The 12,616-nt window shown below is 50.3% G+C and overlaps 1 protein-coding gene across 1 annotated transcript; it reads left to right on the plus strand.

Annotated features, from left to right (window-relative positions):
- Positions 1 to 4,713: 4,713 nt before the first annotated feature.
- PRR15L (proline rich 15 like) lies at positions 4,714 to 12,472 on the plus strand. Its single transcript, XM_038754745.1, has 2 exons — positions 4,714 to 4,844; positions 12,061 to 12,472. Exon 2 carries the CDS (start codon positions 12,081 to 12,083, stop codon positions 12,378 to 12,380), a length of 300 nt encoding a protein of 99 aa, XP_038610673.1. The 5' UTR covers positions 4,714 to 4,844; positions 12,061 to 12,080; the 3' UTR covers positions 12,381 to 12,472.
- Positions 12,473 to 12,616: the final 144 nt, after the last annotated feature.

Here is a 12,616-nt window from a genome sequence, read left to right on the forward strand (position 1 = left end):
CAATCGTATTTATTGAGCGCTTACTGTGTGCAGTGCACTGGACTAAGCGCTTGGGAAGTCCAAGTTGGCAACATCTAGGGACGGTCCCTACCCAACAGTGGGCTCACAGTCTAGAAGGGGGAGGCAGAGAACAAAATAAAACATATAAACCAAAATAAAATAGAATAAATATGTACAAATAGAGTAATAAATACGTACAAACATATATACATATATACAGGTGCTGTGGGGAGGGGAAGGAGATAAGGGGGGGATTCACTCAATCGTATTTATTGAGTGCTTACTGTGTGCAGAACACTGGACTAAGCGCTTGGGAAGTACAACTTGGCAACATATAGAGACGGTCCCTACCCATCAGTGGGCTCACAGTCTAGAAGGGGGAGACGGACAACAAAACAAAACATATTAACAAAATAAAATAAATAGAATAAATATGTACTAACAAAATAGAGTAATAAATACGCACAAACATATATACATATATACAGGTGCCGGGGGAGGGGAAGGAGGTAAGGCAGGGATTCATTCAATCGTATTTATTGAGCGCTTACTGTGTGCAGAGCACTGTACTAAGCGCTCGGGAAGTCCAAGTTGGCAACCTATAGAGACGGTCCCTACCCAACAGCGGGCTCACAGTCTAGAAGGGGGAGACAGACAACAAAACCAAACATATTAACAAAATAAAATAAATATGTACAAATAAAATAGAGTAATAAACACGTACAAATATATATACATATATACAGGTGCTGTGGGGAGGGGAAGGAGGTAAGATGGGGGGATTCATTCAATCGTATTTATTGAGCGCTTACTGTGTGCAGAGCACTGGACTAAGCGCTTGGGAAGTCCAAGTTGGCAACATGTAGAGACGGTCATTCATTCATTCAATCGTATTTACTGAGCGCTTACTGTGTGCAGAGCACTGGACTAAGCGCTTGGGAAGTCCAAGTTGGCAACATGTAGGGACGGTCCCTACCCAACAGTGGGCTCACAGTCTAGAAGGGGGAGACAGACAACAAATTAACAAAATAAAATAAATAGAATATGTACAGATGTACAAATAAATACAAATTACAAAGTACAAATAAATGCCCAAATCAACAAATGTACAGATAAATATGAGCAAACATGTACAAATAAAATAGAGTAATAAATATGTACAGATATACAGGGGCTGTGGGGAGGGGAAGGAGGTAAGGAGGGGGAGAGGAAGGAGGGGGCTGAGTGTGGGAAGGCCTCCTGGAGGAGGTGAGCTCTCAGTAGGGAAAATGGGGGAGAATCCCCCCCCAGGCCCAAGGCTTGAGGCCCACTCTGCCCACCTGCATCTTGTCCACTTCCGGTCCCTTCCGTTCCCCCCCCCCCCCCAGGCCACGTGTCTGCCCCTGGGCCTTGGCCACATCCCCACCCCGCCCCTTCGCGAGTAGCCAATCGGAACGCACGCTTTAGGCGCGTACCGATAAGTCCCGCCCTCCTCTCTCTCCTATTGGCTGGAGCCGAGGGGCGGGCGGGAGAGCCGTCCAATGGGAGCGCGCAGAGGAGGGGGCGGGTGGGTGCGGAGGCGAGCCGGCAGGTGGCGCGGGAGAGCTAGAGCCGCCGACCCGGAGGGGCGGGACGGGGGGCTTCTGCGCATGCCCAGAGCCTCCCCTTCATTTTCCCCTTCGGCCCCTCCCAGGGGGAGGGGGCCCAGTATCAGTTAGTCAATTAGTCATTCATTCATTCAGTGGTATTTATTGAGCGCTTCCTGTGTGCAGAGCACTGTACTAAGCGCTTGGGAAGTCCAAGTTGGCGACATCTAGAGACGATCCCTACCCGACATTGGGCTCACAGTCTAGAAGGGGGAGACAGAGAACAAAACCAAACATATTAACAAAATAAAATAAATAGAATAAATATGTACAAATAAAATAAATTGTAGAACAGTGCCTTTGCACATACTAAGTGCTTAATAAATGCCATTATTATTATTATTATTATACAGTGCTCTCACACAGTCGCTACAGTTTTATTTTGCATCGTGGAAACGGAGAGAATCCGAATCCTATTGCATTAAATCTCTTGGGTCCGGGCCTGAGAACGGACGCAGCCTTTGGGGGCCAGAGCTGGCAGGGGGATGGGGAGGGAATCATCATCATCATCATCATCAATCGTATTTATTGAGCGCTTACTGTGTGCAGGGCACTGTACTAAGTGCTTGGGAAGTACAAGTTGGAACATATAGAGACAGTCCCTACCCAGCAGTGGGCTCACAGTCTAAAAGGGGAAGTCTAAATCAATCAATCATTCAACCGTATTTATTGAGCGCTTACTGTGTGCAGAACACTGTACTAAGCTCTTGGGAAGTCCAAGTTGGCAACATCTAGAGACAGTCCCTACCCAACAGTGGGCTCACAGTCTAGAAGGGGAAGACTGAGAACAAAACCAAACATATTAACAAAATAAGATAAATAGAATAGATATGTACAAGTAAAATAAATAAATAAATAGAGTAATAAATCTGTACAAACATATATACAGGTGCTGTGGGGAAGGGAAGGAGGTAAGACGAGGGGGTTGGAGAGGGGAAGGAGGGGGAAGAAGAAGATGATGATGATATTTGTTAAACGCTGAAGAAAAGCAGCGTGGTTCAGTGGAAAGAGCCCGGGCTTTGGAGTCAGAGGTCATGGGTTCAAATCCCGGCTCTGCCAATTGTCAGCTGTGTGACTTTAGGCAAGTCACTTCACTTTTCTGGGCCTCAGTTCCCTCATCTATAAAATGGGGATGAAGACTGTTAGCCCCCCCCCCCCCCCCACTCCAAGGGACAACCTGATCACCTCGTTACCTCCCCAGAGCTCAGAACAGTTCTTGGCACATAGAAAGCACTTAATAAATGCCATTATTATTATCACTATCACTATGTGCCAAGTACTGTTCTAAGCACTGGGGGAGATACAAGGTGATCAGGTTGTCCCACGTGGGGCTCACAGTCTTCATCCCCATTTCACAGATGAGGTAACAGAGGACCAGAGAAGTGAAGTGAATAATTATATTTAATAATGCTGGCATTTATATATTCTATTTATTTTATTTTGTTATTATGTTTCGTTTTGTTGTCTGTCTCCCCCTTCTAGACTGTGAGCCCACTGTTGGGTAGGGACCGTCTCTATATGTTGCCAACTTGGGCTTCCCAAGCGCTCAGTACAGTGCTCTGCACACAGTAAGCGCTCAATAAATACGATCGAATGAATGAATGAATTTGTTAAACGCTTACTATGTGCAAAGCACTGTTCTAAGCACTGGGGGAGATACAAGGCGGTCAGGTTGTCCCACGGGGGGCTCACAGTCTTACATGGCACATAGTAAGTGCTTAACAAATACCATCGTTACTATTATTATTATTAATCCCTGTTTTACAGATGAGGCAACTGAGGGACAGAGAAGTGAAGTGCCTTGCCCAAAGTCACACAGCTGACAGTTGGCAGAGCCGGGATTCGAACCCGTGACCTCTGACTCCAAAGCCCGGGCTCTTTCTGCCTCTCTGCAGACAAGGGGCGGAGCCGGGATTAGAACTCACGTTCCCGACTCCCAAGCCGGGCTCTTTCCACGGATCGATCGACTCCGGTGTCCAGAGTGGTCCCCTCATTGCCCACCTCCTTATCAACCTCCTCTCCCCTACCCACCCTGGATCTGGACGTCTCTATACGTTGCCAACTTGTACTTCCCAAGCGCTTAGTCCAGTGCTCTGCACACAGTAAGCGCTCAATAAATACGATTGAATGAATCCCCCGCCTTACCTCCTTCCCCTCCCCCGGCACCTGGATATATGTATATATGTTTGGACGTATTTATCACTCTATTTTGTTTGTACATATTTATTCTATTTATTTTGTTAACGTGTTTTGTTTTGTCGTCTGTCTCCCCCTTCTAGACTGTGAGCCCACTGTCGTCTCTACATGTTGTCAACTCGTTTTGTCGTCTGTCTCCCCCTTCTAGACTGTGAGCCCACTGTTGTCTCTATATGTTGTCAACTTGTACTTCCCAAGCGCTTAGCCCAGTGCTCTGCACACGGTAAGCGCTCAATAAATACGATTGAATGAATGAATGAATGAATGACATCCAGTCCACCTGGTTTCCTCTCTCCTCTAGGAATCAGCAGCCAGGATGGAGGCTCCAGGGCTGGAGGTTGGAGGTCAGGGGGTGAGCAGGAGGCGGGAGGCCCAGGGAGGACCTGTTTTCGTGGGTGGGCAGGCGGGCTGCCGGGGGTGGGACCTGAGCAGGTGCCCAAAGGGGCGGAGAGGAAAGAACCGGTCTGGTGGGCCAACCAGTCCAACCAGGGCCTGGTTTCACCTGCAGATTCGAAGGGAGTGGGAGTCCCACGGCCTGCTGGCTTCGGTGGCCTGGCCCTGACCCCCTCCCCTCTGACCTCCGACCCTACCCCTATCCTCTCCCATCCCAGAGGATGAAGGCTTTCCCGGCCCTCTCGTGCCAGGCCGGGAAGGAGCGGGAGGTGGTGCCAGCCGGGTGGGGCGAGAGGAGGGTGGGCAGTGGCAACTGGCGGTGCCCAAAGGGTGGGGCTGGCTCAGGGTGCAGGGCTACCAGGATCAGATTTCCTGGTGATGAATATTCAGGGCCCCAGTCCAGCCTCTCTGCGCTCCGTCCAACACATATACACAGTCCGTGGGATCACCGGGAGGGGCACCAGCTCCCGAGGAACCCGCCTGCCCGTCCCGCACCTGTTTGCCACTCATATCCCTCGCCAGGCCGCCCTGATCCCAGCCACAGCCCTTCCCACCTGGCAACCCGGCCCCGCCGGACGCCCAGGCGCCTCCACCCCAGGGCCGGATCAGCCGCGTCCACCGGGAGAACAGGTACGGGAGCCCGGCCCAGGCTGGGAAAACTCGGGCCCCGGGGCACGGAGGGTGGCAGCCGCCTACGGTGCCAGACGGGGCAGGCTGGGAGGCAGGGAGACGGGATTCCAGAATCCCTGGAAAGTGTCTTCCTGGGAAAGTTCCTCCCCTAAGCCTTCCCTTTTAACTCTCTGTGGTCTCGGCCCACCCCACTTTCCAGGCCTGCTGCCCCTCGTCCAGACCCTAGCAGGCCCCGTCTCGGGGCAGGGGTAACTCATGCCCGGCTTGGGGTGGAGGCGAGAGTGCCCGGCCATAGAGGGGATGGGGGGTACTCCGAAAGGGAGTGGCCCACTCTCGGCAGCTGGACCTGCCAGCTGAGGCCCTACTGAGAGCTCACCTCCTCCAGGAGGCCTTCCCAGACTGAGCCCCTTCCTTCCTCTCCCCCTCGTCCCTCTCTCCATCCCCCCCATCTTACCTCCTTCCCTTCCCCACAGCATCTGTATATATGTATATATGTTTGTACATATTTATTACTCTATTTATTTATTTATTTTATTTGTACCTATCTATTCTATTTATTTTATTTTGTTAGTATGTTTGGTTTTGTTCTCTGTCTCCCCCTTTTAGACTGTGAGCCCACTGTTGGGTTGGGACTGTCTCTAGATGTTGCCAATTTGTACTTCCCAAGTGCTTAGTACAGTGCTCTGCACATAGTAAGCGCTCAATAAATACGATTGATTGATTGATTGGACCCTGAGAGAGAACTGTGGCCTCCGGCTGGATGGGTTTATGGAGTGCAGCTGGCGGGTGGCACAGCCCAGGAAGGGGATGAAGGGCTCAAAGAGGGAAGCGCCAGCTCCCGTCAGTGGGATCCTGGGAGAGAGTGGGCTTCCAGCCGGATGGATTGATCGATTGCCACCGGAGGGGAGTTACATCCCAGGAATATTCCCGCTTTTGAGAGGTTCACCGGAGAGGGGGTCTCTGGGCCTCTACTCACAGGAAGCAGGTTGGACAGAGGAACAAGTGTCTCTGCGAACGTAGGTCCTTTCTCTGCACGGTGGGTGCCACCGAGGCCCACTTTGCCCTGACACTCCAGGCCATGGGGGAACACGGAAACCAGATTAGTCCGGGATCAGGGGGGTCAAAACTGGGCATACGACCTGCCGGGGGGGGTCCGCAAGCTTATCCCGGCCCAGGGGTAGGACAGGGTGGGTTCCCTGTAGCAAATCGATCAATCAATCGATCGTATTTATTGATCGCTTACTGTGTGCAGAGCACTGTGCTAAGCGCTTGGGAAGTACAAGTTGTCAACATATAGAGACAGTCCCTACCCAACAGTGGGCTCACAGTCTAGCAAAAAGCACCTTCCCTTCTGGGGCCCAGCTGTTTGCCCCAGGGGGAATAGATATGTATGTGCATTCAATCCTATTTATTGAGCGTTTGTGCAGAGTGCTGTACTCAGCGCTTGGGAACGTACAGTACAGCAATAGAGACAATCCCTGCTCACAAAAAGCTTACAGTCTGGAGCTTATTTACTGTTGTACTGTACTCTCCCAAGCCCTTAGTACAGTGCTCTGCACGCAGTAAGCGCTCAGTAGATAGTTGAATGAATATGTGCCTGCACCTGGATACTGGTTCTCATCCCTTATTCCCGATGTGAGCAAGGGGGGCCCACTGGGAGAGTAGGAAGGAGCCGAGGAGGGGAAGCAGGGTGCTGAGGTGCTTTAAGGTCGGGGCTGAGAATCCAGGGCTTGGAAGGACCTGAGGAGGTCAACTGGTTCAACCTTCGGCCTCCAGGTAGGAGACCAACTGAGACCTCCGGATTCATTCATTCAATCGTATTTATTGAGCGCTTACTGTGTGCAGAGCACTGTACTAAGTGCTTGGGAAGTACAACTTGGCAACATATAGAGACGGTCCCTACCCAACAGTGGGCTCACAGTCTAGAAGGGGGAGACAGACAACAAAACAAAACATATTAACAAAATAAATAGAATAAATATGTACAAACAAAATAGAGTAATAAATACGTCCAAACATATATGCATATATCCAGGTGCCGGGGGAGGGGAAGGAGGTAAGGCGGGGGATTCATTCAATCTTATTTATTGAGCGCTTATGCGCTTACTGTGTGCAGAGCACTGTACTAAGCGCTTGGGAAGTACAACTTGGCAACATATAGAGACGGTCCCTACCCAACAGTGGGCTCACAGTCTAGAAGGGGGAGACAGAGAACAAAGCAAAACATATTAACAAAATAAAATAAATAGAATAAATAGGTACAAATAAAATAGAGTAATAAATCATCATCATCATCATCAATCGTATTTATTGAGCGCTTACTATGTGCAGAGCACTGTACTAAGCGCTTGGGAAGTACAAATTGGCAACACATAGAGACGGTCCCTACCCAACAGTGGGCTCACAGTCTAGAAGGGGGAGACAAAGAACAAAGCAAAACATATTAACAAAATAAAATAAATAGAATAAATAGGTACAAATAAAATAGAGTAATAAATATGTACAAACATATATACAGATATACAGGTGCTGTGGGGAGAGGGGGAGAGGACAGTGCTCTGCACACAGTAAGCGCTCAACAAATACGATTGACTGATTGATTGATTGAGGGGGCTGAGTGTGGGAAGGCCTCCTGGAGGAGGTGAGCTCTCAGAAGGGAAAATGGGGGAGGATCCCCCCCAGGCCCAAAGCCTGAGGCCAGAGCTCACTCCTTCCCTTCCCCACAGCACCTGTATATATGTATATATGGTTGTACATATTTATTACTCTATTTATTTATTTATTTATTTATTTCACTTGTACATTTCTATCCTATTTATTTTATTTTGTTGGTATGTTTGGTTCTGTTCTCTGTCTCCCCCTTTTAGACTGTGAGCCCACTGTTGGGTAGGGACCGTCTCTATGTGTTGCCAATTTGCACTTCCCAAGCGCTTAGTACAGTGCTCTGCACATAGTAAGCGCTCAATAAATACGATTGATTGATTGATTGGTGACTCTGGGAGAGCCTGGTCTCCCTCCCGGTGAGGGTGGGGATGGGCAGGTTCCCAGACCTCACCTGGCACTGGGGACAAAGCACCCATTAAGGCAGGGTGTTTTTCCCCGGCATGCGGGCAGTGCCAGCAGCAGCGCCAGGCCAAGAGATGCCGCTCCCTCTGGGGAGGAACAGGAAGGAGCCTTGTGGGGCTTGCAGGGATGGTCTCCCTCGGGCAGGGAAGGGGTACACCCTCCAGACCTAGATGCCCTACCTCCTCTTCCTTCCCCTGCCTTCTGCCAGCAGTTGGGCTCCTCTGAAGTAGGTGTGAGCCCACTGTTGGGTAGGGACCATCTCTAGATGTTGCCAACTTGGACTTCCCAAGCGCTTAGTACAATGCTCTGCACACAGTAAGCGCTCAATAAATACGATTGAATGAATGAATGAATGAATGAGTGAGTGGGTAGGGACATGCCATCAGTCTGAGCCCTCTGGGCTCCCAAGGGTTAATCAGCATGGCAACGTGGATAGAGCACAGGCCTGGGAATCAGATGGTCACGGGTTCTAATCCCAGCTCCGCCACTTGTCTGTCTGCTGTGTGACCTTGGGCAAGTCATTTCACCGGGCCTCAGTTCCCTCATCTGTCAAATGGGGACGGGGACTGTGTCCAGCTCGATTTGCTTGTCTCCACTCCTGCGCTTAGTACGGGGCCTAGCACAGAGTGCATAACAGATGCTGTCGACATCATTATTATTATTATATTTATTAATCTGGGGAAAGTTCCTGACCTCCATCTCGCCCTATCTCACCCCCATCTCACTCCCCAGAACTCCCGTCAGCATCCTTGGTCCTGTTCCATGGCTTTTCCCACTTCCCCTTGGCCCCCGACTTCTCTGTCCACGCCCGCTCGGCCCAGAGCCCTTTGCCACCTCCTCCTTTCTTCCCCAACTTGAAACTGTCCCTGTCATCATCATCATCATCATCAATCGTATTTATTGAGCGCTTACTGTGTGCAGAGCACTGTACTAAGCGCTTGGGAAGTACAAATTGGCAACATATAGAGACAGTCCCTCCCCAAAAGTGGGCTCACAGTCTAAAAGGGGGAGACAAAACCAAACATACTAACAAAATAAAATAAATGGAATAGATAGGTACAAGTAAAATAAATAAATAAATAAATAGAGTAATAAATATGTACAAACATATATACATATATACAGGTGCTGTGGGGAAGGGAAGGAGTCCATTCCAAACTCCCCTCCGAAGCCCACCCCCTCCAGGAAGCCTCCCCCGATAGATGGGTTGGTTTAAGGATCTTCTGCTCCACCAAGTATCCCTGCCCCTTCCTGACAGCCGGGAAAATTTCCCAACTCCCAGGGTAGGTGATTGCGCTCGCCTGGTCCAAGAGGGACGGTCCAGACAGGGATCTGGACGTTCGGTGGAATCAATTCCCCACCCTCACCTCCTCCCCGTCCACCCCTGTCATCCTATCTCTGTCAGTATGTTTGGTTTCGTTCTCTATCTCCCCCTTTTAGACTCCCAGAGAAGTGAAGTGACTTGCCCAAAGTCACACAGCTGACAATTGGCGGAGCTGGGATTTGAACCCATAATAATAATAATAATAATGGCATTTGTTAAGCGCTTACTATGTGCAAAGCACTGGTCTAAGCGCCGGGGCGGTGACAAGGAGATCAGGTTGTCCCACGGGGGGCTCACAGTCTTCATCCCCATTTTACAGATGAGGGAGCTGAGGCGCAGAGAAGTGAAGTGACTTGCCCAAAGTCAGCTGACGATTGGTAGAGCCGGGATTCGAACCCCTGACCCCTGACTCCAAAGCCCGGGCTCTTTCCACTGAGCCACGCTGCTTCTCGCATTTTCATCCCCATTTTACAGATGAGGGAACTGAGGCCCAGGGAAGTGAAGCGAAGTGATTACTCCATTTATTTATTCATTTTACTTGTACATATCTATTCTACTTATTTTGTTAGTATGTTTGGTTCTCTGTCTCCCCCTTCTAGACTGTGAGCCCACTGTTGGGTAGGGACCGTCTCTAGATGTTGCCAACTTGTACTTCCCAAGTGCTTAGTACAGTGCTCTGTACACAGTAAGCGCTCAATAAATACAATTGAATGAATGAATGAATGAAGGTGAGCCCACTGTTGGGTAGGGACTGTCTCTCTATGTTGCCAACTTGGACTTCCCAAGCGCTTAGTACAGTGCTCTGCACACAGTAAGTGCTCAATAAATACAATTGAATGAATGAATGAATGAAGGTGAGCCCACTGTTGGGTAGGGACCCGTCTCTATATGTTGCCAACTTGTACTTCCCAAGCGCTTCGTCCAGTGCTCTGCACACAGTAAGCGCTCAATAAATACGATTGATTGATTGATTGATCCCGTCCAGCTCTGCATCTGTCCATCTGCTTCCTTCCCTGCCCATTCCCCTGCTAGGGCCTAATCGCGATCACCATTCCAGTCATCACCACTGTCATTCGTTCATTCATTCATTCAGTCGTATTTATTGAGCCCATACTGTGTGCAGAGCACTGTACTAAGCGCTGTCATCATCCCTGACTCCGTCACTGCCTCTGACACTGCCCGTGTCCCCGTGGCCACTGTCCCTGTCCTCATCACCTTATTACTCTATTTTCTTTGTACATATTTATTCTATTTATTTTATTTTGTTAATATGTTTTGTTTTGTTCTCCGTCTCCCCCTTCTAGACTGTGAGCCCAGTGTTGGGTAGGGACCGTCTCTATATGTTGCCAACTTGGACTTCCCAAGCGCTTAGTACAGTGCTCTGCATACAGTAAGCGCTCAATAAATATGATTGAATGAATGAATCACCGTCACTATCCCTACGTCCGTCACGGTCACTATCAAATACCCGGGTCAAATTTTCCATTTTCCTTCGCTCGTCTTCCTCGCAAACCTTTCTTTTACGGCCAGCCTCGTTCCTCCCTAGGCCCTGAGAACAAATAATAATAATTATGGCATTTGTTAAGCACTTGCTATGCGCCAGGCACTGTACTAGCAGCGTGGCTCAGTGGAAAGAGCCCGGGCTTTGGAGTCAGAGGTCATGGGTTCAAATCCCGGCTCTGCCAATTCAATCAATCAATCGGATTTATTGAGCGCTTACTGTGTGCAGAGCACTGTACTAAGCGCTTGGGAAGTCCAAGTTGGCAACATATAGAGACGGTCCCTACCCAACAGTGGGCTCACAGTCTAAAAGGGGGAGACAGAACAAAATTGTCAGCTGTGTGACTTTGGGCCAGTCACTTCGCTTCTCTGTGCCTCAGTTACCTCATCTGTAAAATGGGGGTGAAGACTGTGAGCCCCAAGTGGGACAACCTGATCACCTTGAATCCCCCCAGTGCTTAGAACAGTGTTTTGCATATAGTAAGCGCTTAACAAATACCATCATCATTATGGGACAACCTGATCACCTCGTATCCCCCCAGCGCTTAGAACAGTGCTTTGCACATAATAAATACCATCATCATCGTGGGACAAGCGCTTAGTACAGTGCTTAGTACAGTGCTCTGCACCTAGTAAGCGCTCAATAAATACGATTGATGATGATGACAACTTGATCACCTTGTATCCCCCCAGGGCTTAGAACAGTGCTTGGCACATAATAAATACCATCATCAGTATTATTATTATTACTAAGAACTGGGGTGGGATACAAGGAAATCGGGTTGGACACAGTCCCCGTCCCGCGTGGGGCTCCCGGTCTCAATCTCCATTCTACAGATGAGGTAACCGAGGCCCAGAGTAGCCAAGTGACTAGAAGCAGCGTGGCTCAGTGGAAAGAACACGGGCTTTGGAGTCAGAGGTCACGGGTTCGAGTCCCGGCTCCGCCATATGTCTGCTGTGTGACCTTGGGCAAGTCACTTAACTTCTCGTAGCCTCAGTTACCTCGTCTGTAAAATGGGGGTGATGACTGTAAGCCCCACGTGGGACAACCTGATCACCTCGTATCCCTCCCAGCGCTTTGAACGGTGCTTTGCACATAGTAAGCGCTTAACAAATGCCATTATTATTATTATTATGATGATTATTAAGTGACTTGACCAAGGTCACCCAGCAGGCAAGCGACGGAGCCGGGATTAGAATCCACGAAGGTTGGGCTACAGGGTTTAGGGGTCGGAGGCGATGACCCCAACTGGGCCAGTTGCCCTTGATACCGCCCGCCCCCACCCCCCTGACTCCCCTCGTATCCCCGACCCCCTTCACCCGCAGACCCGCTCTCCGGCCGAGCCATGACGGACGTCGGCTGGTGGAAGCTGACCTTCCTGCGCAAGAAGAAGTCCGTCCCCAGGGTCCTGTACGAGAGCCCGGACAGGCACGCCCAGCTGGACGGGGGCCCGGACCCCTCGCGGCCCGAGCCCTGCGGCGTGAGCGGCGACTTCGATGCCCGGCTGGAGAAGATTGTGGACAAGAACACCAAGCACGTCAAGGTCTCTCACTCGGGCCGCTTCAAGGAGAAGAAGAAAGTGAGGGCCTCCCTGGCGGAGCACCCCGACCTCTTCACCGACGATGAGAACGGCAAGGGGCAGTGAGTGTCCTGAGGCCCCGGGCCTCTGCCCCCGCCGGCCGCCCAACGATAATAATAATAACGATGGCATTGATTAAAGCGCTTACTCTGTGCAAGGCACTGTTCTAAGCGCTGGGGAGGTTACAAGCTGATCAGGTTGTCCCACGGGGGGCTCACAGTCTTCATCCCCGTTGTACAGACGAGGGAACTGAGGCCCAGAGAAGTGACACAGCTGACAATTGGCGGGGCTGGGATTTGAAC

The sequence above is a fragment of the Tachyglossus aculeatus genome, chromosome 11 (genome assembly GCF_015852505.1).
Source record: "Tachyglossus aculeatus isolate mTacAcu1 chromosome 11, mTacAcu1.pri, whole genome shotgun sequence".
NCBI classification, from domain to species: domain Eukaryota; kingdom Metazoa; phylum Chordata; class Mammalia; order Monotremata; family Tachyglossidae; genus Tachyglossus; species Tachyglossus aculeatus.